A 25,466-nucleotide genomic window follows, 5' to 3' on the forward strand; every position below is an offset into this window, starting at 1 on the left:
CCCAGGGCTGAGGGGCTTGGAGTGGTGCGGGATGCAGCCCAGCTCTCCCATCCGTGGAAAAACACTCCCCCTCAACCAGGCTCACCTTAGATTCCGCATCTGTCAGAGGGTGGGAGAGGGGTGGGGAGGAGAGTGAGCACAGAAGCTTGGTGGCCTGGGAAGAACATTGGCCACGTCGTTTGTTGACAGAAGGAACTTTATAAAACTGACCAGTTTGATCCCATTTTTGTTAGAAAGACAACCAGGGGTATCTACGTATGCTTAGGGAGGCGAGGGGAGAGAAGCAAGACTCCAAACTATGCCTCTGCTTGGTTCTGGAAGAAGGGATTCATGTAATTTTGATTCTCTTGCTCCTTTCTTAAACTTTGGCGGGGAACTTGGATGGGTTTTCAGTCAGTGTCCATTGGGCGCACATTATGTAGGTTCCCTGGCTCAGAGCGCCTTCTCTCTTCACGGGGACCTGGGGGCAGAAGACAAGCTCAGGTACCCAAGGTCCGACCTCTAGGGAGTCAGTAGCAGAGCTAGGATTTAAAACCACAGCCAAGGCACTGGACTCCAAAGCCAGGGCATTTAAGCATTCCCACTATCGCCTCTCGGGACAAGGACACAGAAGGTTCTGGTTTCTTACATGTCTTACTATGGAAAATACCAAAGACATGGAAAATATGGAGAAAAATATAATGAACCCTGATGGACCCACCTCCCAGCTTCAAGGAACTCCTTAAATGAGGGGGACTTGGGTGGGGCTCAGAGAGGATGGAGTGGGTAAGAAGAGGATCAGGCTCAGAGCCAAAGGTCCCAAGCTATGCAGCCACATGCACGGGTACAGGTTGCACCTGGGGCTGTCTCAGGGGCTGTGGCCCCAACTTCACTGGAAGTCCCCTCCTTCCCCCTGCCCCCTTCTCCCTCTCCCGCCCGCCCCCAGCGGGTCCCTTCCTCCTTTCCACATTTTCCTGACTTGCACTTCCCCAGCCTCCTCCTTTATAAGTCTCTGGTTTCCCTCCAAGGCATTGTGGTTTTGGCAGCTCTGAAGGACAAGGGAGGACATGGCCAGGGGCCCTGACAACGCGCCAATATGGGCAACCCTGGTGGTGCTAGCCTCCATGGGCACAGCTGTGACATTGGCCACCAAACCTGGCATCGTGGCCAGGATCTCCCAGAAGGGCCTGGACTTCGGTAATTGGATGCCTTCCTTCCCTCCTCCCCCATCTTTGAGAAGCAGTTATTGAGCACCTACTATGTGCAGCCCTTTAAATCTGGTCCCTGGCACCCTCACAGCTCTGCAAGGTAGGCCCCCTGATCCCTGTTTTACATATGAAGATGCAGAGTTGCCTGAGGTCACAGGGCTGGGAAGTGGCAGAGCTGGGATTGGAGCTGGCCTACACGGTTCCAAGACCAGTGCCCAGGCCCCCAAGGGTCCTCACTGTCCCCTCCCTCTACCCAGCCACACACATGCGCTCCCTTTTCTTCTCACTCTAGCCCTGGGTGGGGTGGGCAGGGCACAGGGGTATGACAGACACTGCTACTGTCAGTGTCTACAGGTGAGCACACCTTAAAGTCAGCAGGATGGTGAGAGGTGAGCACCTGCCTGCGTTTCGGCTCCTGTCTTGTCCCAGACCCAGCTTGGGCTGCTCGATGCTGCCTCTTAGTGGCTGGTATGTGAACTGCAGAACCATGGTGATACCCAGCAGAGCAAGGGGAAGGAGGCAGGTCTGGGCCAGGTGGGGTACCACCGGGCCTGGACAGGACAGGACTCAGGGGACTTGCTATCCCACCTCTAATCCCTACCCCTGTCCACGCAGGACATCTCTGAATACTGGGGATGTAGACAGGGTCCCCACACGACTTAGGAGGAAGAGGACAGCCCTACTCCAAACTCAGAGCTGGGGTGGTCCTGCAGGCTTCCTGGGAGCAGAGGCTTAGCTGAGGACTTTGAACCCAGAAGTCCTCATGCTGTCATAGCTGCCTCAGTTTCCTTTTCTACTTGGGTCCCCTGTGGCAACCAGAGAGTGAGGTCTCTGAAATGCAGCCAATCTGCTCGTGTGCCCCTCCCCCCTGACAGTATTCAGTGGCTCCCCAGGGTCTTCAGAGGCTACTTTCTGGTTGGCATTTGAGACCCTTCAGGTCTCCTGAGGACTTACAGATCCGGTTTTCTTTCTCCTCCAGGCAGTGAACATGTGTGACAGCTTATTTTTGAGCCCCTAGAAGGCCTAACCCATGACACGGGCTCTGGAACCAGGAGGCCTGAATTCAGACTCTGGCAGCTTTGTGGTTTTGAATAAAGCACTTAAGCTTTCTGAACCTCAGTTTCCCCATCTGTGAAATGGGCATGATGACAGGACCTTTTTCCTAGGACGGTTCAGAGTGCAGCCTAGAACATTGCCTGGCAAGAGTAAGAGCCTAATAGACTTATAATTGTTATTTTTACTGTTCACAAGCTAGCTCCTAGAAAACACAAAGCCTGATGTAAGTGTCCTTCACCTTGATACTTCCTCCAGCTGGGGTAATGTGTTTGTCTGTTAATTGGCTCTTCGACGCTGTTAGCCACATAATAACTCATGCAGAATTCCTGCCTTCGGGGCACTCATTTATTTATCCAATGACTAAGAAGTGCCAGGCACTGTGGAGCGTGTCAGAGACACGCTCACAAATAAAACCCGCACTGCTGCCAACCTCGGGGGCTTCCATCCGCGAGGGAGAGAGCCATTAATCACAGACGCATAATTGCACGTGGTCACGGAGGCTCTGAAGGAGACGTCTGTAGCATTGCGAACACGGTAACAAGGGGGTTCTCTGGGCTACTGGATCAGGGAAGCTTCCCAACGGAAGTGATAATCAAGCTGAATGGAAGATGGCCAGGTGAATATGAGAGGAAAGTGTTTCCCAGGCAGCAGGAATAGCACATGCAAAGGTCCTGTGGGGAGAGTCAAAAGGAGAGAGGTAGGGTGTGTGTAGGGGTATAGCAAAGAATGAGAATGGAGAGGGTGTGCGTGACTGGCTGTTAGCGAATTATAGCCAGGGCTGAATGTGGCCTTCTACATGTTTTTCTGTGGTTTATGAGCTAAGAATCTTTTTCGTTTTAATTTTTATTTTTTGGAGAGAAGGTCTTTCTATGTAGCCCAGGTTGGCTTTGAACTCTAGATCTTCCTGTCTTAGCTTCCCAAGTCCTGGGATGGTTTTTATATTTTTAAATGGCTGAAAAATCTGCCAGGCACTGGTGGCTCAAGTCTGTAATCCTAGCTACTCAGGAGGCAGAGATCAGGACGATGGCTGTTTGAAGCCAGCCTGGCTGGGCAAACAGTTCATGAGACCCTATCTCAAAAATACCAGTCACAAAAAAGGGCTGGTGGAGTGGCTTAAGCCCCAGTACCACCAAAAAAAAAAGGCTGAATAATCAAAAGAACACCTCACAAGATGTGAAAATTACAGGAAATGCAAATTCCAGTGTGAATAAATAAAGTTTTAGAACATAGCCACATTTGCTTTTTTTTTTTTTTACATATTGTCTGTGGCTGCTTTTGCTCAGGCCCTTTCTGATGGCCCTGCTAGCGGATGTCCCATCTCCCTCTCCACCCGCCTTTGTCCCTCAGCCTGCCAGCAGGGAGTGACCGTTCTGCAGAAGCAGCTGCAGAAGATCCGAGTTCCCGACTTGTCAGGAAGGTTCAAGGTGAAGCACATTGGGAAAGTACATTACAGCGTCTACAGGTAAGGCTTGTCACAACCTGGTCCTTAGGACACAGGACTTGCCGTATAGCAGGGCCACCAAGACCCGGACTCACACAGCCACAAACTCCTCAACTTAGGATCCCAAAGCCCGTGCTGACCCCATCCCAAGGGGACACAAGCCACCATGCTGAGCCTGGAGCAAGCCATGAACACTCTTTCTGACACTCCCCATGACTCTCTGGGGAGATGTCATGAACCCTAAAATTCTGTGCCAGGCCCATGCATTAGTTAGGATTTGGGTGGAGTGTCAGGGACAGAAAGCTAATCTCAAATGGCCAAAAACTTTATTGGCTCACATGACTGAAAAGTCCCCGGAGCAGTCCAGGTTCAGCGGGAGTCAGACGCAAATGTCATTGGACCCTGCTCCTTTCTTATGCCACCACTCAGCATCACTTCCTTGGAGAGGCCTAATTCCCGGGCACAGTGTCCCCATCCAGAGACAAGCAAGCCACCTGAAACTCCGCCTCAGCATTCCGTTCTGGAAGGAGAGGACCATCTTCTTGCAACTCAGACAAAAGCCTGGAGATTCGCTCTCATTGACCCGTCTTAGGTCATGGGCGCACCCCTGAACCCACAGCTGAGGCAGGGAATGGGACACATTGATTGGCCAAGCCCAAGCCACACCCTAAAGCTCTCCCCGCCCCCTAAGACAGCAGAAGAGTCAGCTTTCTTTGGTGTGTTGTGTAACAGGGGTGGGAGGGGCCCCCACCAAATTCTGCTATCACAAGAAGGGGGTGTGGGTGCTGGGTAGGAGATCCACAAGTGTCCCCTACAGAATTTTAAGCCCCCATTCACTCTCATGCACGCACGCGCGCACACACACACACACACACACACACACACACACACGCATGCATGCATTTTGGCAGCCCTGGGGTTTGAACTCAGGGCCTCACACTTGCTAAGCAGATGCTCTATCTCTCTGCCAGCCTTCCACAAATATTTTGAGCTCCTACTCTATGTGTCTGACCTAGTAGGCTCTGGGCTACAATAGTGAAGACAGACAGACAGACAGACACAGTCCACACCTTTCCAGAGTCAATAGTTTAACATTTGCTGCCTTCGTTGATAGTCACACACCCTGCAAGATAGAGATGACTGTGCCCATTTTACAAACCAAGAGACTGAGGCTGGGGATAACTGGATGATATGCGCAGGGTAGCAGAACAGTATGTTGAGGAGGAGGCAGTTCAAGGGCAGCTCTGTCTGCCTTGGAAGATTCTCCAGCCCCACATTTGCTGAGGCTGCTCCTGGAGCTTCTGGATGACCCCTGGAATGGTTGGTGGGGAGGCCCTTAACCAAGTTCTCACCAGGCACCCAGGAATCTGACCACCCGTTTCTCTCATACAGCATAACTATCGTCAGATTCCAGCTTCCCAGTCCCCAGATAAGGCTGCAGCCTGGTGTGGGCCTTAAACTCTCCATCAACAGTGCCAGCGTCCAGGTCAAGGGCAGGTGCAAGGCGAGAAAGCGTTTTATGTGAGTCTGTGTGCTGTGCCAGGGGGTTGCTGGGCAAACTTCTGGTGGTATTTGTTGGGAATGCCTCAGTTCTGCCTTGCCCACTACCACTTCTTGTCACAGGGCTTCTTGGTGAATTTTCTACCGGAAAAGCTCCAACATAAACCTTGGTGTCCCAGTGCAAGACACTACAAGGCCAAGTTGGTGCATGTGGATCAGAATGAATTCCCTTTCTCAGCCAGCTATTGCTGTGTAACAAACATCCCAAGCTCAGGGGCTTAAAACAACCGTCATGCTGTCATCTTATGTACCGTGTGGCAGCTGGGGTGGGCCTAGCTGACAGGCTTGGCTCCTCTGAGCTCCTGTGGCTGCGCAGAACACATTCATGTGACAGAAAAGGTGCAGAAAGGCAAAGCAGAAACATGCCGGTCATCTTAAGACAGGTTCAGAAATGGCCCATGCTCCCTTCTACTCACACACCGTTGTCACTGGCCAACCCCAAAGTCAAGAGCAAGGAAATGCAGCCCCCACTCCCAGGCAGGCACGGGAAAAGTCTGGATGCAGGGGGCCAGGGAAGAATGGGGCAACTCTGAGTCTTGATGTTGGGGTCTCCCCCAGTGACCCTGCTACTAATAACTGGGGTGCAAAGCAAGAGTCATTTTGAGAATGTCCTCTGCAGAAGCCATGCAAGGTGAAGAGAGGAGCGTGAGTCTGCTCACCCTCACAGTCAGAATCGCTACCTGGGCTCTTTGTCATCTATTCTTTCATTTACTGATGCAAAAAAAAAAAAAAAAAAAAAAAAAAGAGCAACCCCACTTCACCACACTCCAGAAAAGTTAACAAAGCAGTCATGTTCACTGCCTTACACAAAATGCATTTTGTCCCCAAGGGAACACTTATTAACCTCATTAACGAATTAATGGGGCAGTAATTGTTTAAGGTCCCTGGCCCCAAACCCTCAGATTTTTAGTGGCAAAACTGAAATATAACTCTGTTTTCTGATTGCTGATCCAGGGCCTTGGTGAGGAAATGCAAGCTCAGAGAGGTTAAGAAACATGCTCAAAGTCACACAGCAACGGTGTTAAGAGCTCTGCCTCTTCTCCCTGCACTGTCTATTCCCCCAGAGTTGGGAACAACAGGGGACCTGCCTTCCAGCCCTGGTATAAAGTTGGAGTGACCATGGGGACACAAATGCTCCTCTCGGGTCACTTCTCCTTGTCCTCTTTCAGCAAAGCAAGTGGCAAGTTTGACCTGAGTTTAGACGGCATCTCCATTTCGGCTGATCTGAAGCTGGGCAGTGACCCCACCTCGGGTCACATCACCATCGCCTGCTCCAGCTGCAGCAGCCATATCAACAGTGTCCATCTGCGCTTCAAGAAAAGCATAGTGGGGTAGGTCTCCTCTCCCAGGCTGAGGGCCCTGAAGGAGACATCGCGCAGCCTGCACTCTGAACACACAGCAGAGCAGCCTCCACCAGGGCCTTGTCCAGAACCTTGAGTGGGGGCAGGGTCGGGCCACAGGTGAAGCAGACAAGGCCAGCACTGAGCACTTACTTTGCTCCAGGCTTGTGCTAAGCATTTTATTTATTTACATTTTTGGCAGTACTGAGGTTTGAACTCAGGGCCTAGCCCTTGCTAGGCAGGGGCTCTACCACTTGACCTTTAGTTTATTTTTCAGATAGGGTGTCATGCTTTTTCCCAGATGGCCTTGGACTGGATCCTCCTGCCTCTACTTCCTGAGTAGCTGGGATTACAGGCAAGCACCACCACACCCAGCTTATAGCCCACCTTATAGCTGTGCTAGATTATGCAATGCTTATCTCAAACCTACAGGCATGTGTCCATCCATCCATCCCACAAATATCTACTGATCCATCAGGCACTCGTAAAAATGTGGTGATAAGTAGTGCTGACCAAAGGCTTCCTGTATGCCAGCACTGTTTCAGCATGCACGTGACCCCATGCTGTCCACATGACTGAGAAGGGCTTGAACCAAGGCACAGAGAGAATAGAAAATAATCTCCTAGCTAGTGAGTGTGTAAGGTCAGGTCTGTCTGTCCCCAGACTCTCAGCCACACAGCCCTGTTCTCTTAAAGTCCCCAAGCCCAGTGGGGAAGATAAGCATCGATCACACATCACTAATGAGTGGCTCACCTGTAATTACACAAAGAGATAAGAAGGAAAAGAGGTACAAAGTGTTGAGGACACACAAAGCAGGAGGATCTGACCCAGTGTTGGGGCTGGCCATTCTTCCTTGATGAAATGACATTTGAACTTTGATGAAAAGAGCAAATAGCAGATAATTAGGTAGATGTTGGGGGTGGGGTGTTTTAAGTGGTGGGAACAGCACATGCAAAGGCACTGTGGTGGGAGGACACACAGGTCCCAGAAGACAAGGCAGGCTAATGCAGCTGGTGTGCAGAGAGGAGGGCAGTGGTGAGGACTGGGGTGGGGGTAGGGGCCAACCGTGCAGCTATTAAGGAAATAACCCCCAAAACAGGCTGCTGCAAATATGGGGTATGCACAGTTGGAACCGAGGGACAAGGGTGTCAAGGCGTGATTAGAGGAGGGAGGAAGGCTTTCCAGATGAGGTGGCCTCCTGAATCCAACTCAGGGACATCTGGGGGCCTAAGGTATGTCCCCCAACCTGTCAACCTCCAGGTGGCTGATCCAACTATTCCGCAAGAAAATCAATTCCATCCTCCGGGAGAAAATAAACAGCCAGGTAGGAGGAGCGCAGAGTCCCAGTGGTAGCCAGAGCGGGAGACCCTCAGCCATATCCTCCAGCCCCGCTGGACCCTGCTGCTCAAACCAGCCCTTTGGTGTCTCTCGAGCCCTTTGAAACCCCAAATCCAGCTCCAGAAACCGCCTGTGTGCATTGAACTGAGAGACCAGGAAAGGGCGCTCCCCACCCACAGCAAGCCCCCCCACCCTGCCCCAGCCTCCCCCGTCTTTCTCCCCTTCTCCTTTCCTCCCAAAGCCTGCTGGCTTCTTCCTCCACCCCACCCAGCCCCTGCCTGGGTACACACACCACTGATGAGATTTTCGGCCTTGGCCACACCCAAGATGCATGAGTACAGCCCATTCCTTGAGGTTTCCCAATCTCACCCACATCTGAACCCCCTGCCAGCTTCTTCCACTAAGAAGCTGGACTGGTTTTCCGTTAACAAACCACCAGCTCCCGAGACAACCCTGAGCCGGGCTGCTCAGACAGACCCCTTTGGTCTCAAAGGGCAAATAAGTTTCAGCTTTCTCCACAGGGTAGTGGGGAGCCATTGAAAGTTTTAGACAGTGGTGACCTGGCTAGATCTATGCTTTGGAAGAAGTCCCTGTGAGGATGACTGGAGGGGTAGAGTGGGGAACAGAAAGACCTTTGGGGAGGTGTGTGCAGCCTGCTGGGTGGGAGACGGAGTTTCCTGGTCACAGGAAACGTCCATCTATCTGAAAATACTGTGCCATTATTATTATTATTACGATTTTTTTAAAAAAGGGCAACCAATGTGTGACTGTCAAGATACATAGCAGTGGCCCGATGCCAGTGGCTCACCCCTGTAATCCTAGCTACGCAGGAGGCAGAGATCAAGAGAATCATGGTTCAAAGCCAGCTGGGTCAAATAGTTCGCAAGACCCTATCTCAAACAAAACCCATCACAAAAAAGACTGGTGGAGTGGTTCAAGTGGTAGAGCATATGCTTACCAAGCGGGAGGCCCTGGGTTCAAAGCCCAGTACCACCAGAAAAAAAAAAGATACATAGCAACGAATGATAGAATGGGGTCAGGGCCAGAATCCCTGGGGTAACCGCTGTGTGACTCTGAACAAATGACTTGATCTTTCTGAACTTCGGTTTTGCCAACCAGAAAATGAGGACAAGCACACTTCTTTCACAAAGGTGTTGTGAGGCCATGAGATAACGCAGATCACATGTTCGCCACTAGCCTGGTCCCCAGCAGCTGAGCTTTCTGTACAACTAATGCTGAGGGGCGGGGGGAGCCGCACTAACACCTCGGGCAGTTGATTATTTCTTGGTACTGCTGAGAACAGCCAAGCTTACAGGTAAGGCAGCGGCTGGAAATGGTGAAGAAGGTGAGGGCGAGGAGGAAGGGACTGCCCTCCCCCCGTGCTGAGAACTCTGCGTGAGGGAGGTTATCCTAGGCCCCCATTTTACAGCTGAGCAAGCTGAGACCCAGAGTGACAGAGATGCTCTGGGATTGAATTCCCGCTTCCACCTCCACAGAGGCAAAGCCCTGCAGGGTACGGGGTCCCTGAGTGAATGGATGAGGGAGGCCAGGAGGGGCTGGACACTGGGAGAAGGGAACTGGGGGTCCAAGGAGGATGCCAGGCGGTGGGCACCTTGGGGAGGGAGCCTGGGTCTATGGGAAGCAGGTGAGTTGCTGCTTGCTTCTGGTAGCCATGACCAAATTACCTGAGAGAACAGCTTAAGGGAAGAAAGATTTCCTCAGTCCATGGTCATTGGCTCCCCTGACACCACGCCTGGGGTGAGAGCATGTGGAAGAGGGGACTGTTCCCCTCAAGGTGGACAGGAAGCAGAGGGAAGGGGACACAGAGGAGCCAGGACAAGGACATGCCCCCAGTGACTTACTTCCTCCTGCTCCACATGCAGCTTGGAACGCTACGTGACTGTGTCACCTGCATGTCATGCTCTGTTCCTTTTCCTGATCGCCTGTGCTCTAGTCCTTTCCCTGCCATGGAATATCCTTGGTGGCTATTTATGTTTTCTGTTGTAATGTGGGTTTTTCGTCAGGGGTTGTGCTGTTTTTCTCTTCTTTATCTGTTGTTGCTGACTCAGATCCTTCCTGGGACGGGGTGGTGGGTGGGCGCGAGCCAGGCGGTGGTCAGCTTTTGCTGACCTGTGCTTTTGGGAGCGGGGTCAGTCTCTCTGCTCAGGTCCCAGTGGGTGCTCTCACAGTTAGGGCTGGCTTATGAAATGGTCCTCACACACTCATGCGTTGAACACTTGGTCCCCAGATGGCAGCGCTAGTTTGGGAGGTTCTGGAAACGTCAGAAAGTAGGGCTTTTGTGAGGTAATTAGGTTTAAATTTGAGCGTGAGGTTGAGGCTCCCCTGAGGACATTGGTGGCTTTGTAAGAAGAGGTCGAGACCTGAGCTAAACACACGCTTGCTCTGCCTCGCCATGTGATGCCCACCCCAATGTTATGATGCAGCAAGATGGCAGATGGAGGCACCCTTCCCTTGGACTTCCTGGCCTCCAGAACTGTGAGCAGAATAAACCTCTGGCTTTTATCAATTACCTGATCTCAGGTACTTCGCTATAGCCACAGGAAACAGACCTAGCAGCTTGTTGCAACCATTAGGTCCAAAGGCCAGTTCCCACTGTGGGAAACCCTCGCTCACCACCTCTTTGCTTCTCCCTAGATCTGCAAGATAGTAACCAAGTCTGTGTCCTCTAAGCTGCAGCCTTATATCCAGACTCTTCCAGGTGAGGCTGGTGGGGACTGAGGGGAGGGGAGGGAGGCAGGGTGGAGTGACAGGCCAGTGTGGGAAGGGAGAGGGCAGGCTATTTTCAAGTACAGCTGGCCTTGGACCAGGTCTTGTGGGAAGTCCAGAAGTACAGTAAGGTAGCACCCCATGGCCACTCAGTCCTCCAGCCTGACGGGGGCCATACAACCCAAAACCCCAGCTCTCTGAGGACAGACACAAGGCCATTTGGTCATTCTCTCTGGACCTAAGTTCTCACATTCTTCAAATGGGGCTGTCACCCTGTCCTCAAGCACTGGGTGAACTGCAAAAAGCAGCCACAGGCAAGGGGCTCCTTCCAGTTGAGTGCCCACAAAGGGCTCTATTTGCCCCACTTCACACATGTGGAAACTGAGGCTCAAGGAAGCCATGACTTGGTCAGGATCCCAGAGCCACTAAGAGGCAGAAGCAGAGTCCCAATTTGAAGTTTGCTTTCTAAACAGCTGGCAAACTGCTAGCAGGAATGCCTCCGCACAGAGCAGGGCATGGCCAGCCCATGGCCCACGCTCATTAAGATGCATTTCCTGCTTTGGGACAGGGGTCCACGGGGCATAGGCAGTGCAGGTCCAGGGCTTGGCCTCAGAGGCAGGAAAAGGTTTTGATTTGCGCCCAGGCTTCATCCCTTGCTAGCTGGGTGTCCTGGACCAGCCAGACTGGGGAACCCCAGCTTCTTCCCTCTGACTCAGGGAGGGGTGGGAGTGGCTAATGTTTATCCTCTTCTCATTGGCCTTGACCTCTGTGAGAAACAGAGACCCTGCAGCCAGAGGTAGCATGGTCCGGCTGGGGCTGGTGTCCCACTGATAACCACCTCCTGGCTTCTGAGCCTGGGCGTGTAAAGGGAGATGGACCTGCTCACCTGTCCTCCAGCATCTGTGAGGCTCCTGGCACCACCCCTACTTCACACACAACAAACAGTGGCTCGAGAAGATGAGGACTGGTCCAAGGTCATGTAGAGTTTGATTCCAGCCCAGCTGTCTCTTTGTCCCCTTGACCTTGTGTTTTGGCCACTCATCTTGGGGCTGTTGGAAAAAGGGCATAAAGTGGCCTGTGAGTGTGGGGTATGGGTCATTTTCTTTAAGGGGAGCTCAGGGAGGCCTTCTTGGAGGAGGTGGAATGGAGCTGGCACTACAGCTCTCCATCTAACTTAAGGGGCTTGGCATGGGAGCCAGCTCATCGTGCATCTACCTTGTCTCTAGTGACAGCCAAAGTCGATGCTGTGGCTGGGATTGACTATCATCTGGTGGCACCTCTGACAGCCACAGCTGACAACCTGGATGGGCAGCTAAAGGTGAGGTGTGCATGGAGAATCCACATTCACGGCTCTGCCTCAACCATCCCGGAGTTCCCCAGAATCCTTCTCAACCAATCTCACAATGACTCATTTGCCTCACTTTCTATCTGCCTTCCTCCTTCCCCCTACTCCAGCTATGCTGGCTCCCTCTCATTCCAGAAACTCACTATGCCTGCCACCTGCTCAGGGTCTTTGCACTTGCTGTTGCCGCTGCTTGTTGGAGTGCTCTCCCCCACCCCAAGATATGCCCATGGCTCCCCACTGCTTCCTTCCAGTCTTTGCCCAAGTAGTCCTGGATCATTCTCACTGAAAGAGCTCCCTCCGCACTCAGCTGCACCTTTCTCTCACTCTCTCTCCACACACACACACACACACACACACACACACACACTACACTGACTGAGAAGGGGCTGTGATTGCTTTGTTCACTGCTGTATGTGAGCCATGTCACACAGCAGTTGCTCAGGAAATATTTGCTGTGTGGATGGATGGGCAGGCAGCTAGACGGACAGAAAGGATGATGAACAGAGAGAAGTATTGATGGAAGGGAGGGAGGGAGGGAGGGAGGGAGGGAGGAGTTGTGAGGTAGAATTACCTGAATCCTCCAAGATGAAGAGTAGAATGATATTCTATAGCATGTCAAGGTCATCAGTTTTAAATGATGACATGATTCTAAGGTACAGAGAATGTTAAGCAATCCAAGATACCCACCACCCAGGTTGAAGAAATGTTACCATTTTATCATATTTGCTTCTGTTTTTCTTAAAAAATAAAACGTAGTTGGAATAACTCCCAGAGGCCCCCAGAACGCCTCCCACACCCACTTCCCCGCACCTCACTCAGGTGCCCATGCTGACAATGGGATGTGTTGTGTCCATGTTTTAATATTTCTATGGTCTGTAAATTTTACATAAATAGTATTATAGTATCTATAATTTACTTTTCTGAGTGCAACATTATTTTTAGCTAAATAAATAATCTGCTTTTGCAGTGTGTTGCCAACTGCTTTTCAGAAACACAATGCTTTTACTCCAAATGGGAGCATATCAGGTTAAAAGAATCACAATACTCAAAACAGTTTGCTTCTGCTAACACAGCAGATGAGACAAACATGCAGTCTCTCACTGATCTTTTGATGGGTTTCTGTGCTGATTGGCAAGGCAGAGGCAGAGCCAACATAGTGGTAAGGAGTGTGTTCCCTGGACTCTGAATGCCTGGGGTTTAATTCCTGGGCTCTGCCACCTACCAGCTGTGTGACCTTGGGCAAGTCACTTTACCTCTCTATGTCCCAGGATGTTCCCCTGTGTAATGAGTAGAATCACACCCTTCACCCAGTGTTGGCAGAGAAAAGCACTGGGAAGCCAGTTGTCAGTTTTCTCTCATTGGTTTTTCCTGAGTGTCTGACTGGTGTCCTTGGCCCATCTTTTTTTGGGGGATGGAAATGCTGAACTATAATTCCTGAAGCTCACTCTGTTTTCTTCATCCCCAGGGGGAGTTTTTCAGGCTGGCACATCGCAGTCCACCTCCGTTTTCCCCACCAGAAATGGCATTTCCCCCTGACCACGACCGCATGGTGTACATGGGCATCTCCGACTACTTCTTCAACACTGCTGGGCTTGTGTACTACGAGGCTGGAGTCTTGAAAATGACCATCAACAACCACATGGTAAGGCCCAGGCAGAGGCCAGATGTGGAAAGAGCACTCAACTCTGGGTCCAGCGGACTTTCTGGATTTGAAGCTTTGTTCATATTGGGAGAGTTTCAAGATGCTGACCTTAGGGTCAGGAGTCAGGCAGAACCTGACTCAGGCAGATCGATGTCGGCCCACTCCTTCCATCTGGGTGGCCCTCAGTCAGTTACTCAAGCTCTCAGAATCTCAGTTTCCTCATCTGTAAACCCCCAATACCAGTGCCCTCCTGAAAAGGGTGTCAGAAGATTAACTGAGAGAGGATGAATGAGAGGCATTAGTGCTTAGCGTGTGAGAAGCATGAATAACGGATGAACATTGTGCCCACTGAGTTCTAGCCTAAATCACATTTTGTCACCCAGCCTTGGCATCACATCTGGACATCCTCCTCCTCATTATTTCCATCACATGACAGTGGCTGAGTCTCACCCAGGCCTCAATTTATTCACTGGTACATGAGAAAGTGATCCTCCTCTCCCGAGTGTACGTACAACCCCATCTCAACCTGGCCACCAGCCTTGGGGGGGTTGATTTTACACTGCTCCTAAAAGATGGCAGATTCTCATCTCTGTAGAAGTATCTTCCGCTGCCCACTGTGGAAACAAATGCAGGGGGCTCAGAGGCTGCTTCTTCAGAGCAGTGAATCAGAGCCATGGCTTGTGTTTGGCAGGATTCAAAGGCAACAGGAGGCAGGGAGTTGCATGGCAAGGAAAGGGCTGCTGTGATTGGAGGGCATTAGCTTGGAGGTGGGCTAATTGAGGCAGGGCACCCTGATTAGAGAGTTGGTATGGAGGTGGCCTAACTAACTGGAGTGGTACGTCCTGATTGGGCAGTATTGGCTGGCTGAAGCAAAGCATCCTCTCTGATTGGTTTGGTGGCAAATTAGGCTTTCTCACGGCAGTCACTGACCAGCCCATTGCTGTAGAGGTTGTGGGTCAATGTCCTATTGTTACATATGGTCTGGCCATGGTTCCTTTGTGTATTCAGTCTGTTACCCCCTCCTCTAGATCTATAGCATAATCACCCAAGTTATTTTTCTCTTCTTGTAACAGATATCAAGAAAATCCAAATTCGAGCTGACAACCAAATTTCTTGGAACCTTCCTACCCGAGGTAGGAAAGGGTTTGCTGTCCTTCAGTCAGTTTATGAGGTGACCTGAGGCTTCTGGGGAGGTCTGGGCCCGGCTGAGTGAGTGGAGGGTGAGGAACCCCTCTCTTTAGGCCCAGAGGCAACCCAGTGAGAGATAGCAGAAGTAGCTTCATGCATCCCATCAGCCCCCAAAAGACAGGCCCAAGCTCCCCACCCACAGAGGGTGCAGCTGGGTTTGGGGGCCCATCCATCAACAAATATTTATTATATGCTGGGGCCCTGAGCTGGGAACCCAACAGAACAGACCATATCCCTGACCTCCTTGGGAAAGAAAATGTCAGTCAAGTACACAGACAATAATAAAAACAGTGCAGACTGTGAAGTGTCACTAAAAAGTAGATGAAGCTGCTTTAGACAGGGTGGGCAAGGGAAGGCTCTGTCATCATCCACTCAGGCTGGAGTACCAGAACATCACAGACTGATTTTAATCTCAGACACACTCATGGTTCTGGAGACTGGAAGACCAAGATTTGGCTTCTGGTGAGGACTGGCTTCCTGACTTGTAGATAGCCTCCTTCTCACAGGCCCCCACACGGGGTGGAGTTGGGAGTCTTTCTTATGAGTGTTTTCTTATGAGAACCGCTAATTCTGTCAGCTCAGGGCCCAACACATATGACCTCATTTAGCCTCATTCACTTCTATTGAGGCCTCAGCTCCAAATGCAGCCACACTGATATGTAAGGCTTTAATGTGTGAATTTAGAGGGAGGGGATGTGAACATTTCATATTATCATTCTTTCTGGTGGTGGCATCTCTAGAAATTTCTGGAGAGAAGTATTGGTTGGGGGAGGTGTGGCTGGTAGACCAGGTGCCCTGGGCAATGTTGGAAAGTGGCATTTGCATTACAGTCACACAATTTTTACTCAAATTGGGTTTTCCTTGCGGAGGATGGGAGGCTAGCAGAGAAGAGGGAGGTCACCAAGGCTCCACTTCATTCCCCTTGAAGCCACATGGGTCTCTGAAAAGTGACATTTGAGTTGAGAACTGAGGGAGGGGAAAGAGCCAGCATGAGAAAGAATGGATGGACATTCATTCAAGGAGAGGGAACAGAGAGCATGCAAAGGGTCTTAGATGGCAAGAGAGTGTGTGGCATTTGAGGAACAGAAAGAGTTCCATGTGCCCAGAGGTTGTCAGAGTGCCAGGTGCCAGACCAGCATTTTCTTAATTCTAAGAAAATGGTGAGACAGAGAAGGTGTGCATGCATGGAATGGGCAAGATAGCACTTAAAACATGTCAATAAAAATGATCTCCTTTGTTTGTTGTCCCTGCTGGGGTTGCAGGTGGCCAGGAGGTTCCCCAACATGAAGGTGCAGTTCCTGGTCTCCGTCTCTGCCCCACCATACCTGACCACGAGGCCCTCAGGCTTTGCCTTCAGCCCTGCCCTGGAGGCTCAGGCCTTTGCTGTCCTTCCCAACTCCTCCCTAGCCTCCCTCTTCCTGCTTGGCATGGTAAGCTGGGTGTAGTGTGGACAGATGGGGGGATACTGTCCTCCAGTTGGAGGGGACCAGGCATGAATCCTGCCCAGACTCAAGCCTGGCTAGTGTGACTGCACAGCCGGGAGCAGAGCCGCATGCTCACCTGCTTCTGGCTCCCATGGTACCTATTCACCAGCTGCACAATCAATGATTCATTCTCTCAATATTCCATTCACTCAATTATTCATTCCTTCGTGAGCTTGAAATATATGTACTGTTTCCAATTCATTCACTACTGTCTGTGGCCATTCAATGTGCATTTGTGTATTTTTCATTCATTTGTTCATTTATTCATCCAATTATTAATTCGCTCAATTATTCATTTAATTGCTGTCTTGAAATCTGCTATACCTTTTCTGGTTTCTGCAGGCAGCATTTATTCAATTATTCATGGATTCATTTACTCATACCTTCTTTCGATTGGTCATTCATTTGCATATTTGCTCATTTTTCATTCATTCATCATTTATTCATCTATGAATATCTTTGCTTATTCCTTCACTTTTGGATTTGTTTAGTCCTTTAATTTATTCAAGTTTTCATTCCACTGTTGATTTGAGCATTCATTTGATCATGTCACTACACAAACATTGGGTGACACCTCCATAGGTCTGAACTGTGCCCCCCAGCAGGAGTTGCTTAGAGGGCACAGGCAGTTCCGTCCAGTGTCAAGTTGAGACCCATCACCCTCCCCCCCGCCTTTGCAGATAAAATGGGCTCTGAAGGGGTCATTCAAGGTCACAGGCTGCAGGACACTGCGGTGAAGTCTTGGTTTTCTTTCTTAATACAGATATGTTGAATGAACCAATGCCAGGGAATAGGGCTGGCCCAGCTCCAGTCCTCAGCTCCATCTCTTCCTCCTCCTGGAGTGGCTCAGGACTCAGGCCTGCTCCTGGAGGAAGGGGAGGAGATGGGACTACTCAGAGTCACAGGCAAAAGCCAGTGTCTTGCTCCTAGGGATCTCTGGGCCTGATCCAGCAGTGCAGCCTTCTCACCAAGCCTTTGCAAAGCTGACCTCCCTATCTTGGAGTCCTGTCCTGGAGCCCCAGGCCCCAGGTCCCAGGTCAGTCAGGCATGATCTGGGTCGTTGTTTTGCAGAGTACGAATGCTTCTTTGAAGGTTGGTGTCCAGGACAGTAGGCTCATTGGAGAGCTCAACGTGGGCAAGTAAGTGGGGCTTGGGGAGGACACGAAGAGAAAGCCACCCATCCCTAGCTGGAGCCCAGGGGATAGCAATGGACCATGGACCATGACATACCAAGGACCATGACATTGTCTTTGTTCATCCTGACATTTAAACCTCAAACGGCGTGCAGTGGCACAAGCTGCCCATTCGCTGATAGTGAAACTGATGCTCAGAAACTAAGTGATTTGTCCAGAGTCACATGTCATAGGGTGACCAACCATCTCAGTTTGCTCAGAAGTGTCCCAGCTTTAGTCCTGAGACACCTATCCTGGGACACCTGTCTGTCCCAGGCCAACTCACAACTGGGAAATGCTGAGCCACAACAGCGATCAGGCCCCCTAGCCCTGGAAATCCCACTTCAGCTTCTCCACCCCTCGCCTAGTGACTGTGGGACCCATGTGACTGGGTTTGAATCCTGGCACTGAAGGTCATGGTGGGTGGGGCCTCTGCAGGAGGCTGCCCTTGTTTGAAGGGCAAACGTCTCCAACCTCAGGGCTCCTTTGCGAATGGCTTAGCTATGATGATAGATGAAGCATTCATATGTGTTGAAGCATTTGGAACACTCGGGATACAATAAGTGCTCAGTAAACACAGAAAAGGAAGATGTGAAGCAGAGAGCAAGACGGACAGAGACACAGAAAGGGGAGCACTCAGAGAGAGGCATGGATAGAAAGAGAGGGAGAGAGGAAGTGGATGGACTCAGAGTCAGAGAGCAAGAAAGAGAGAGACGTGGTAAGTGGGAGACAGGGAGAGATGTAAGGGAAAGAGGTGGGTGGTATGATGACCCTAACGTTTAGACTGGCATCTACTTCTTCACCCAGCCCTGCTGTTGGAATGGGATGCGGGGTCTGACCCACATTCCCGCCTCTCTCTGGTGCACAGCTGTCCTTCTTAACCTTGAGGTCAGCCCCTGAGGTTTACAAGGAGCTCATTTCTCCTGGCATCATTTTGACAAGTGTTACTGCTTCTGAAACATGTGGATTTAACCTGCCTTGAAACAGGCAGTACAGCAGGTGTTGGCTGAGCACAGACACTGTGGTGTGCAGGGGGCAGGGCGGTGTGGGACTCCACAAAGCAGGCACCCTGGAGCTAGAGAACAGAGTGCAAGTTTTCCAACTTCAAAGAGTGTTGGAGGCAACAGGGCTTTGACTTCTGGGAGACCTGTGTGCAATCCTGCTTTACTGTGTGGCCTTGGGTAGGTTGCTTGCTGTCTCTGAGTGTCAGTTTGCTCATCTGTAAAATGCGAAATGTGGTGGCCTCTGTGTCTTGGGTGTCCCCTTATTCACCAGCAGGCTGCATGCCAGCATGCACCGGAGCCCAGCACTAACTATGCTGTGGACATACGACTCTCCCAAGAGAACCTGGGGCTGTGCCAAGAGGAAGGGAGAATGGGCACTGGGAAGGCCAGACAGTGTCCACCAGGATCCCCAGCCCCTGGGTCCTCATGCAGTTGGATCATTGGTCTCCCTTCCCCTCCTCACATTTCAGGCTGGCCCTGGAACTGAAGCACTCAAACATTGGCTTCTTCCCGGTGAGTCTGCTGCATTACTTAAGAGGCTACTCGTTCATTTGCATTTAATTTGCTTGTGAGTTAACAAGGGGAGGAGTTTATGGGCAGAGACCAGAGTTGGAATCCTGCTCCACTGACTAACTGATGCCTAGGGCACATCCCTTGCCTTCTTGGAACTGCAGGCTCCCCCACGCCCCCAACACACACACCTAAGTTAGCATGGTGGGGTCTCAGTGGGGCAAAATGTGCTCAGTGGGGCACAAAAATTCTGCTCCACAAATATTTGCTGAGTGAACAAATTAATTACTCTACTGAGCACCTATTACAGGCCAGGGATGGGCTGTGCTGAGCCTTACAAGATAGTGACAAGGAAGAATGGACGGGAAAAAAGGTCATTTCCACTCATGCCCAAAGCAATGACAGAGAGAATGGGGGTAGAGCAGAAAGTGAGGAGAATTCTGTGTTACTGGACCAGATCAGTCCTTTGTATTGGAGAAGCAGAGAGCTGTCTCCCTCAGGGAGTGACATTTTTTAGTTCAGAGCCCCACTGGCTGGGGTAAGGGATGGATAACAGGGCACAAGACTCAGACCACGGGGACCATGGCAGGCTGGTTCCTTGTCCAGTGAGAGGATGGGGCTGGCCTTAGCAAGATGAAGAAGCTGTATTTTGGAAGCAGATTTAGACAGCATTGGGGTGAGATCTGAGGCGTGTGAAGAGGGAAAGAGACTTCATGGTGCCTGCAGTTTAGGCTGAGCAGCTAGGTGAATGGCAGAGCCACCAATCCAGGGGTGTCTGGTTGAACCCTGGTTTCCCCTGTTCTGGGAGAGCATCTCCTTATCCCTTACACCCCCAAGTTTCCCACCAAGTGAGTGCCTTGAAGCCCCCAACCCCAAAGTCAGACTGCCCCAGCCTTCCCTCCAAACCCAATAAAAACCCAGCTAGCTGTTTCCATCTAGTGAGATGATAAAAAACAGAAGGCTGAATGCCACCTCCCTGTGTTTTCCCGGGTGTCAGGGCTGTCTCCAGGACTTCACTACATTGGCAACTAACTTCTGCTTCCACTGAAAATAAAAATGTGAACATTCCCGCATTCAGAGGAAGGAGGTCACCTTGCTGGTGAGCCCAGGAATTATAGCTTAGGGTAGGAAATGCAATCCTTCCAGAAACAAAACCATACATAGTTACAAGTTGTAAATGTCACCACTATGGGCAATCTTCTTGATGGTCCCATGTGATTTTTGAAATTGTTTATTACTGCCAAAGTAAAACACGGGCTCCACAGAGCATTCAAAGCCTGCACATTTGCCAAACAGTGAAAACAAGCATCATTCATTTTTCTAGTTCATAATTTGGAATGTTCCTTTCTTGACCTTTCCTATGCCTATTTAATTAAATTATGGAACTATATGAGTTCTATAGCCTCCTTTTCCTCTCTCAAGCATATAGTCAACATACTCTGCATTGTGAATGATATTTCTACAATGTCATTCTTAACGGCCACATACGAAAGTATCAAAGTGCCACCATTTCCGTCAAGTGACTCACCTGTTGTTAGACATGTAGGTTGCTCGCAGCTTGTTTGTGTTAAATTTAATACTTTGGCAAGCATCCTTGCCTCTGAATTTTGTCCTAACCCCCACCAGTTGGTGATAAGTTTGTTGGCCCCAAGGGCACATGCATTTGTGAGGCTGTTTTTTTTGTTGTTGTTTTTTGGGTTTTTTTGGCAGTACTGGGGTTTGAACTCACGACCTCAGGCTTGCTAGGCAGGTGCTCTACCACTTGAGCCTGTTTTTGTGTGGGGTATTTTCAAGATAGGGTCTCGAGCACTATTTGCCCAGGCTGTCTTCGAACTCTAATCCCTTTGATCATTGCCTCCTGAGTAGCTAAGATTACAGGCATGAGCCACCAGCATGGCTCATTTTGATGACAGTGGAAGAATGGCCAAAAAGACAAGTATCACATGTTCTCTCTCATGTGGAATCTAGCCCTTGAAAATGAATGACAGGAATGTAAAACAGGTTCCGTTTGGGGTGGGTACCAGTGAAGGGGGGGTGAAGGGAGAAGGGGTGTGTGTGTGGGGGTGAATATGGTGCAAGTATTTTGTATACATATATGAAGACAGAACAATGGAACCTATTGAAATTGTTTTAAGAAAAGGCGGAGAGGAATGAGAGGGGCTGGATTTGATCAGGTTACACTATATGCATATATGGAAATATCACAGTGAAATGCCTTTGTGCAACCAATACATGCAAATCAAACTGGAACAAAAGTCTGATCAGTTTGCCCTTTAGTATACAGCATTTAGAGAGCGCATTTTTTTTTTTTGCACACAAAGATTTTCTTGCTGGTGCTGTGGCTCAAGGGGTAGGGCGGCTGCCTAGCAAACATGAGGCCCTGAGTTCAAACCCCAGTGCCACAAAAAAAAAAAAACAAAAGAAAGAAAGAAAGAAAAAGAAAGATCTTCCTTATCCTCAACACAGAGTATATGGCCTTGTACCTGGTGACTTCTGGAACCTGGAGAGCAGAAGAGATTGCCTCCATGACCTTGGCGGGGCTTTCAAGTTTCCACTTGGTCTTGTGTCCATCTCTCAGTTCTCCTCTTGGCTGGGAGGCCAGCGGGGAGGGCATCAAAGGATCACTGCTGACTGTGTGCATCTCTTCTCCTGCCTCCAGGTAAAGCTTCTGCAGGACATCATGAACTATATTGTGCCCATTGTGGTGCTGCCCAAGGTCAATGGTAAGCACACAAGGGCTTTAATCCTGGGCAGGAGGGCAGCTGGCACCGTGGTGAAGCTGAGGTCAGCTCAAACAAATTGCAAAGGCAACTGACCCAGAAAGGGGATGGGACAAAAAGGGAGCACCTACAGGCCGGGTTTCATCCATTATGTCAGCCAGTTCTTACCATGGCCTGTGGGATGGGGGTTATGAGCGTCTCCAGGTTTCATGGGGAAATGAAAGATCAAAATGGTTAAGTGATTTACAGGGCAGGCGACAGGTGGAGCTTGGGTCTGATCCCAGCTCTGAATCGAAGCCCAAGGTCTTTCTCCAGTTCTGGGTCACCTGTGAGCCTTGGTCGAGGGCTTGTAGTTCCCAAGCTGGTAAGAGAGTCAGGTGGGCCTGTCCTAACCTTTGAGAGCCAGGGGAAGAGAACCAAGACAGGCCCGCATAATGTATGATTAGATAGTTAGAAATTAGAAATTAAGCCAGCAAACTGTTACATAGAATATGAACTTTCCTTCCCTATGTAGATAGTGTCACAGTGACTCTGCATTGGAATTTGGAATTCTCGGGATGTGGGGTGGAGGAGGGAGATGGCCCTGGGTGCCGCCCATCTCTGGCTTTGTCTTCAGCAATGAGGGGCTTCATGTACACATGCGTGGACACCCCTCATTCCAGGTTCGTGCTCTGTCTACACCATCACAAGTAGCGGCCCCTGGCTGACACTCAGGCGTGGTGTAGACCAGCACCCTGCACCCTTTGGAGGGCAGTTGTGGGGTAGAGGACCACATGGCTCCTGGAAGGGCCTAGAGCCAACGGAGGACAACATGGGGTGTGGGGCGCAGATCCCGGGGTAGCCTTCCTTTTAGGATGCGCACCCATGCCAATCCCTACTGAGCCAGGGCTGGTCTCTCACCCTCCACCCACCCCTGCATCTGCTTTCCTTCCTCCTCCCTGCCTCACCATCGGTCTGCATCACAGAGAAGCTGCAGAGAGGTTTCTCCCTCCCCATGCCCGCCCAGATCCAACTCAGCAACCTGAGGCTTCTGACTCAACAGGTGAGTTTCCCAGGTCTCTTGTCATCAAGCGTTCCTACAACACTTCCTCAGTGCCAGGCCTGAGATAGGCATGCCGGCAATAAACAGCATGCCCCTTGCAGCGTCTGACATCACCGTCCCTGTCCCTCAGACTGCCTTCCTCTCTCGGGTCCCCAGGCTCCCTCTGCTTCTGGCTGCTTGCTTCTTCCCTGGGCCTTCATACTTTCCTTGGCTTGTTCTCCCATCCCTGCCTTCCATGCCAAGAACCCAAGGCCTCTTCTCTTCCCCACTTGCAGCTTTCCCTGGTCACTCTCACCAACTCCTCAGGCTCAGCTGTCACCTCTGGGGCCACCTGGCGTCCAGCCAGGAGCCCAGCCTTCAGATTCGTCCTAAGTTCTTACACATGCATTGGCCTCCATCCTTTTTGTCTGTGCCCTGAGGTCCTGTCCACTCAGTCAGAGCCAGGCTTTGCACCAAAAGCCACCACTCAGCACTGCATTCCCCACTGTGGTCCACAGCTTTCCTGACACATGTGGCCCTCACAGGAAAGCCGTGTGTCAGCCTGGTTCCTCTCTTTCCATCACTCCCGGTAACCAGTCAGTTAGTCCCCAGTTTGACCAGGGACTCTGATGATACTCAGAGACAGTAGAAAAATAGGTGAGAGAACAGAGGGACATCCTCCACCTTCCCTGCATTTACCAAGTTCATCCTTAAAAAACAAGACGTCACCATAGCATGATTTCATTCCTTCACTTGTGAAACTGAGTGAAGGGTGCACAGGCGCAGAAAGAAGCAATTTTGCAGCCTCGATTGGAACCAGGGCCCCTGGAGCTGCCCCAAGGCAGGATGATAAATGAAGGCCTCCAAAGGCGAGGGGGCTGCCACAGTGAAGGAACAGCTGCCAGGGAAGCTGCTGACAGATCCCCAGAATGGCACTGCTGATGCTGACTGGCGTATTAGCACACTGGCGGGGTCCCCAGCACCCCCCTTGCCCTGGCCTTTCTGGAGCACACAGGCCCCTCTCTGCTCCCTCGTTCCCCATCTCTGCAACCAAATTTCCTTCTTAAAAACCCAGCCAGGCCCACTCTCAGGAACAAGGGTGCACTTCTGGCTGCTGATGCATTCGTGTCTTCCTAGAATTTTCTGCTACTCGGAGCAGATGTTCACAGTTTCTGAGGTCCCAATGGACACCGGCGTGGAAGCACTGGACACTTGTACCCGAGGGGCCCTGTCATGGGCCACCCTGCTCCAGGAAACCCTCACTAGACCTTGACCGAGGGCCTCACTTCTCTGAAGTCAGATCCAGGGGAGCGTGTTCATTGGAAAAGTGTGTGGTTTGTATTTCAGGGTTTCTGAGCCTCTTTCAGAGCAAAGTTTCCATTGTAACCATAGCATTTCTCTTTGTTCTTCACAAAAAGCCTGTTTTTTTCTGTGGATTCATTGGGCTGGTATTGTTTCTTGTTCTGTGACCATTCATTTATTTATTCACTGGCTGTATCCAGCATGGTTGGCAGTACCAATCTTCAGTAGCTACCATAGCCTCTTTTTTCTGCAGTAGTTTCTTGAGTTCCCCCATGCCAACATTAGCAGAAAGTCTCATTGTTCCAGGTATACTTGGGGTTTCCTTAGTCCACAGGGAATAAGCCCTGCTCTTTCATGTGGGCAGAGGGTATCCGTACACTGCCATGGGGTGTCGCTATTGAGCAGCTCTTCTGTGCAGCCTGTCATCCCTGCCCAGCCAAGATGCCCACAGCAGGACAGAAGTCATCCTTGATGCAATTAGCACTGGGCCCTGGAGAGGAAGCCAGATGACCACTCAGACTCTCTGGGACTCATAGTGGATTCCCTTGAGGGCTCTGAACCATTTCCTTTCCTGGGATAACTGGTAGGACTGTTTCAGGCCTTTAGAGGCAATTCACATTGTTCCTTAGCCCAAGAGGCCTCTATGAGCTGTGGACTTCAGTCTGAGCAAGCACACACCTGAATGGCTGAAGCCTGCAGTGGGGTGGGCTAGGAGTGGGAGACATGAAAGTGGTAATTTGTGCTTAGGTGCAGTGGCTCATGCTTGTAATCCCAGCTCCTTGGGAAGCAGAGATAGCAAGATCGTGGTTTGAGTCCAGCCTGAGCAAAAAGTTAATGCAACCCTATCTCAGAGAATAATCCCAGTCTAGCAGCACATGCCTGTGGTCTCAACTATGCAGGAGGCAGAGTTAGGAGGATCTTGATCTGTGGCTGGCCTTAGGCAAAAGTGTAAGGCCCTATATTAAAAAAAAAAAAAAAAAAACACATCTAAAGCCAAAAAAAGGTTATGGGGGCATAGCTCAAGTGGTAGAGCACCTGCGTAGAAAGCATCGAGGCAGCCTTAAGTTCAAACCTAGGTACTGACAATGATAATAATTTTTTTTAAGGTATTTTGGTGACATTTTGGAAGGGTGAGAGTAGAAAGGGGTGGCACAAAGGAGGAACCTGTTATTCACACTTCAGCCAGGCTGATGATGGTAAAGATGGAGAGAAGTGTTTGTAGTGAGGAAAAGCAGGTAAAAGTGGTTTTTAAGGAAAACGCACACCCTGCTAACATCACTATTCTCTTACATGGAGGTTGGGGTTCTAGGGCCACAGGGGAGGGAGGGCCACTGATCAAACCCTCACAGCCCAGGGGACTCTCACTTGGGCCCACATTCCCCTCCGAGGGACCTGTTCAGTTCTTTTATTTTGGGCCATGTGCCAGATC

The 25,466-nt window shown here is 50.6% G+C and overlaps 1 protein-coding gene and 1 long non-coding RNA gene across 2 annotated transcripts in view; one reads left to right on the forward strand and one right to left on the reverse strand.

Moving 5' to 3' along the window:
• The first annotated feature begins 1,027 nt into the window (after window positions 1-1,027).
• Window positions 1,028-24,171, forward strand: Bpi (bactericidal permeability increasing protein). The gene is made up of 15 exons (XM_020172497.2): window positions 1,028-1,176; window positions 3,591-3,705; window positions 5,077-5,205; window positions 6,414-6,575; window positions 7,845-7,908; window positions 10,578-10,641; window positions 11,876-11,967; window positions 13,460-13,636; window positions 14,710-14,769; window positions 16,087-16,254; window positions 17,380-17,447; window positions 18,955-18,997; window positions 21,654-21,717; window positions 22,680-22,756; window positions 23,873-24,171. The coding sequence occupies exons 1-15, from the start codon at window positions 1,047-1,049 to the stop codon at window positions 23,909-23,911; spliced, it is 1,452 nt and encodes a 483-aa protein (XP_020028086.1). The 5' UTR covers window positions 1,028-1,046; the 3' UTR covers window positions 23,912-24,171.
• The window catches only part of LOC141423400 (uncharacterized), a 30,036-nt gene continuing 7,154 nt past the window's right edge, over window positions 2,585-25,466 (reverse strand). Inside the window, exons 2-4 of the long non-coding RNA XR_012448230.1 lie at window positions 11,536-11,698; window positions 9,785-10,194; window positions 2,585-2,914 (exon numbers count right to left, since the gene is read on the reverse strand). This is a non-coding gene — a long non-coding RNA (uncharacterized lncRNA). The remainder of the gene's footprint in view (window positions 2,915-9,784; window positions 10,195-11,535; window positions 11,699-25,466) is intronic.

This window comes from Castor canadensis, chromosome 5 (assembly GCF_047511655.1).
Source record: "Castor canadensis chromosome 5, mCasCan1.hap1v2, whole genome shotgun sequence".
NCBI lineage: Eukaryota > Metazoa > Chordata > Mammalia > Rodentia > Castoridae > Castor > Castor canadensis.

Excerpts from the sequence above, each read along its gene's own strand:
- Bpi (XM_020172497.2), top strand. The coding sequence starts at position 1,047 with ATGGCCAGGGGCCCTGACAACGCGCCAATATGGGCAACCCTGGTGGTG. Across the intron at positions 1,177-3,590 it reads CCAGAAGGGCCTGGACTTCG|CCTGCCAGCAGGGAGTGACC; the intron begins GTAATTGGATGC and ends TTTGTCCCTCAG. Across the intron at positions 10,642-11,875 it reads TTATATCCAGACTCTTCCAG|TGACAGCCAAAGTCGATGCT; the intron begins GTGAGGCTGGTG and ends CCTTGTCTCTAG.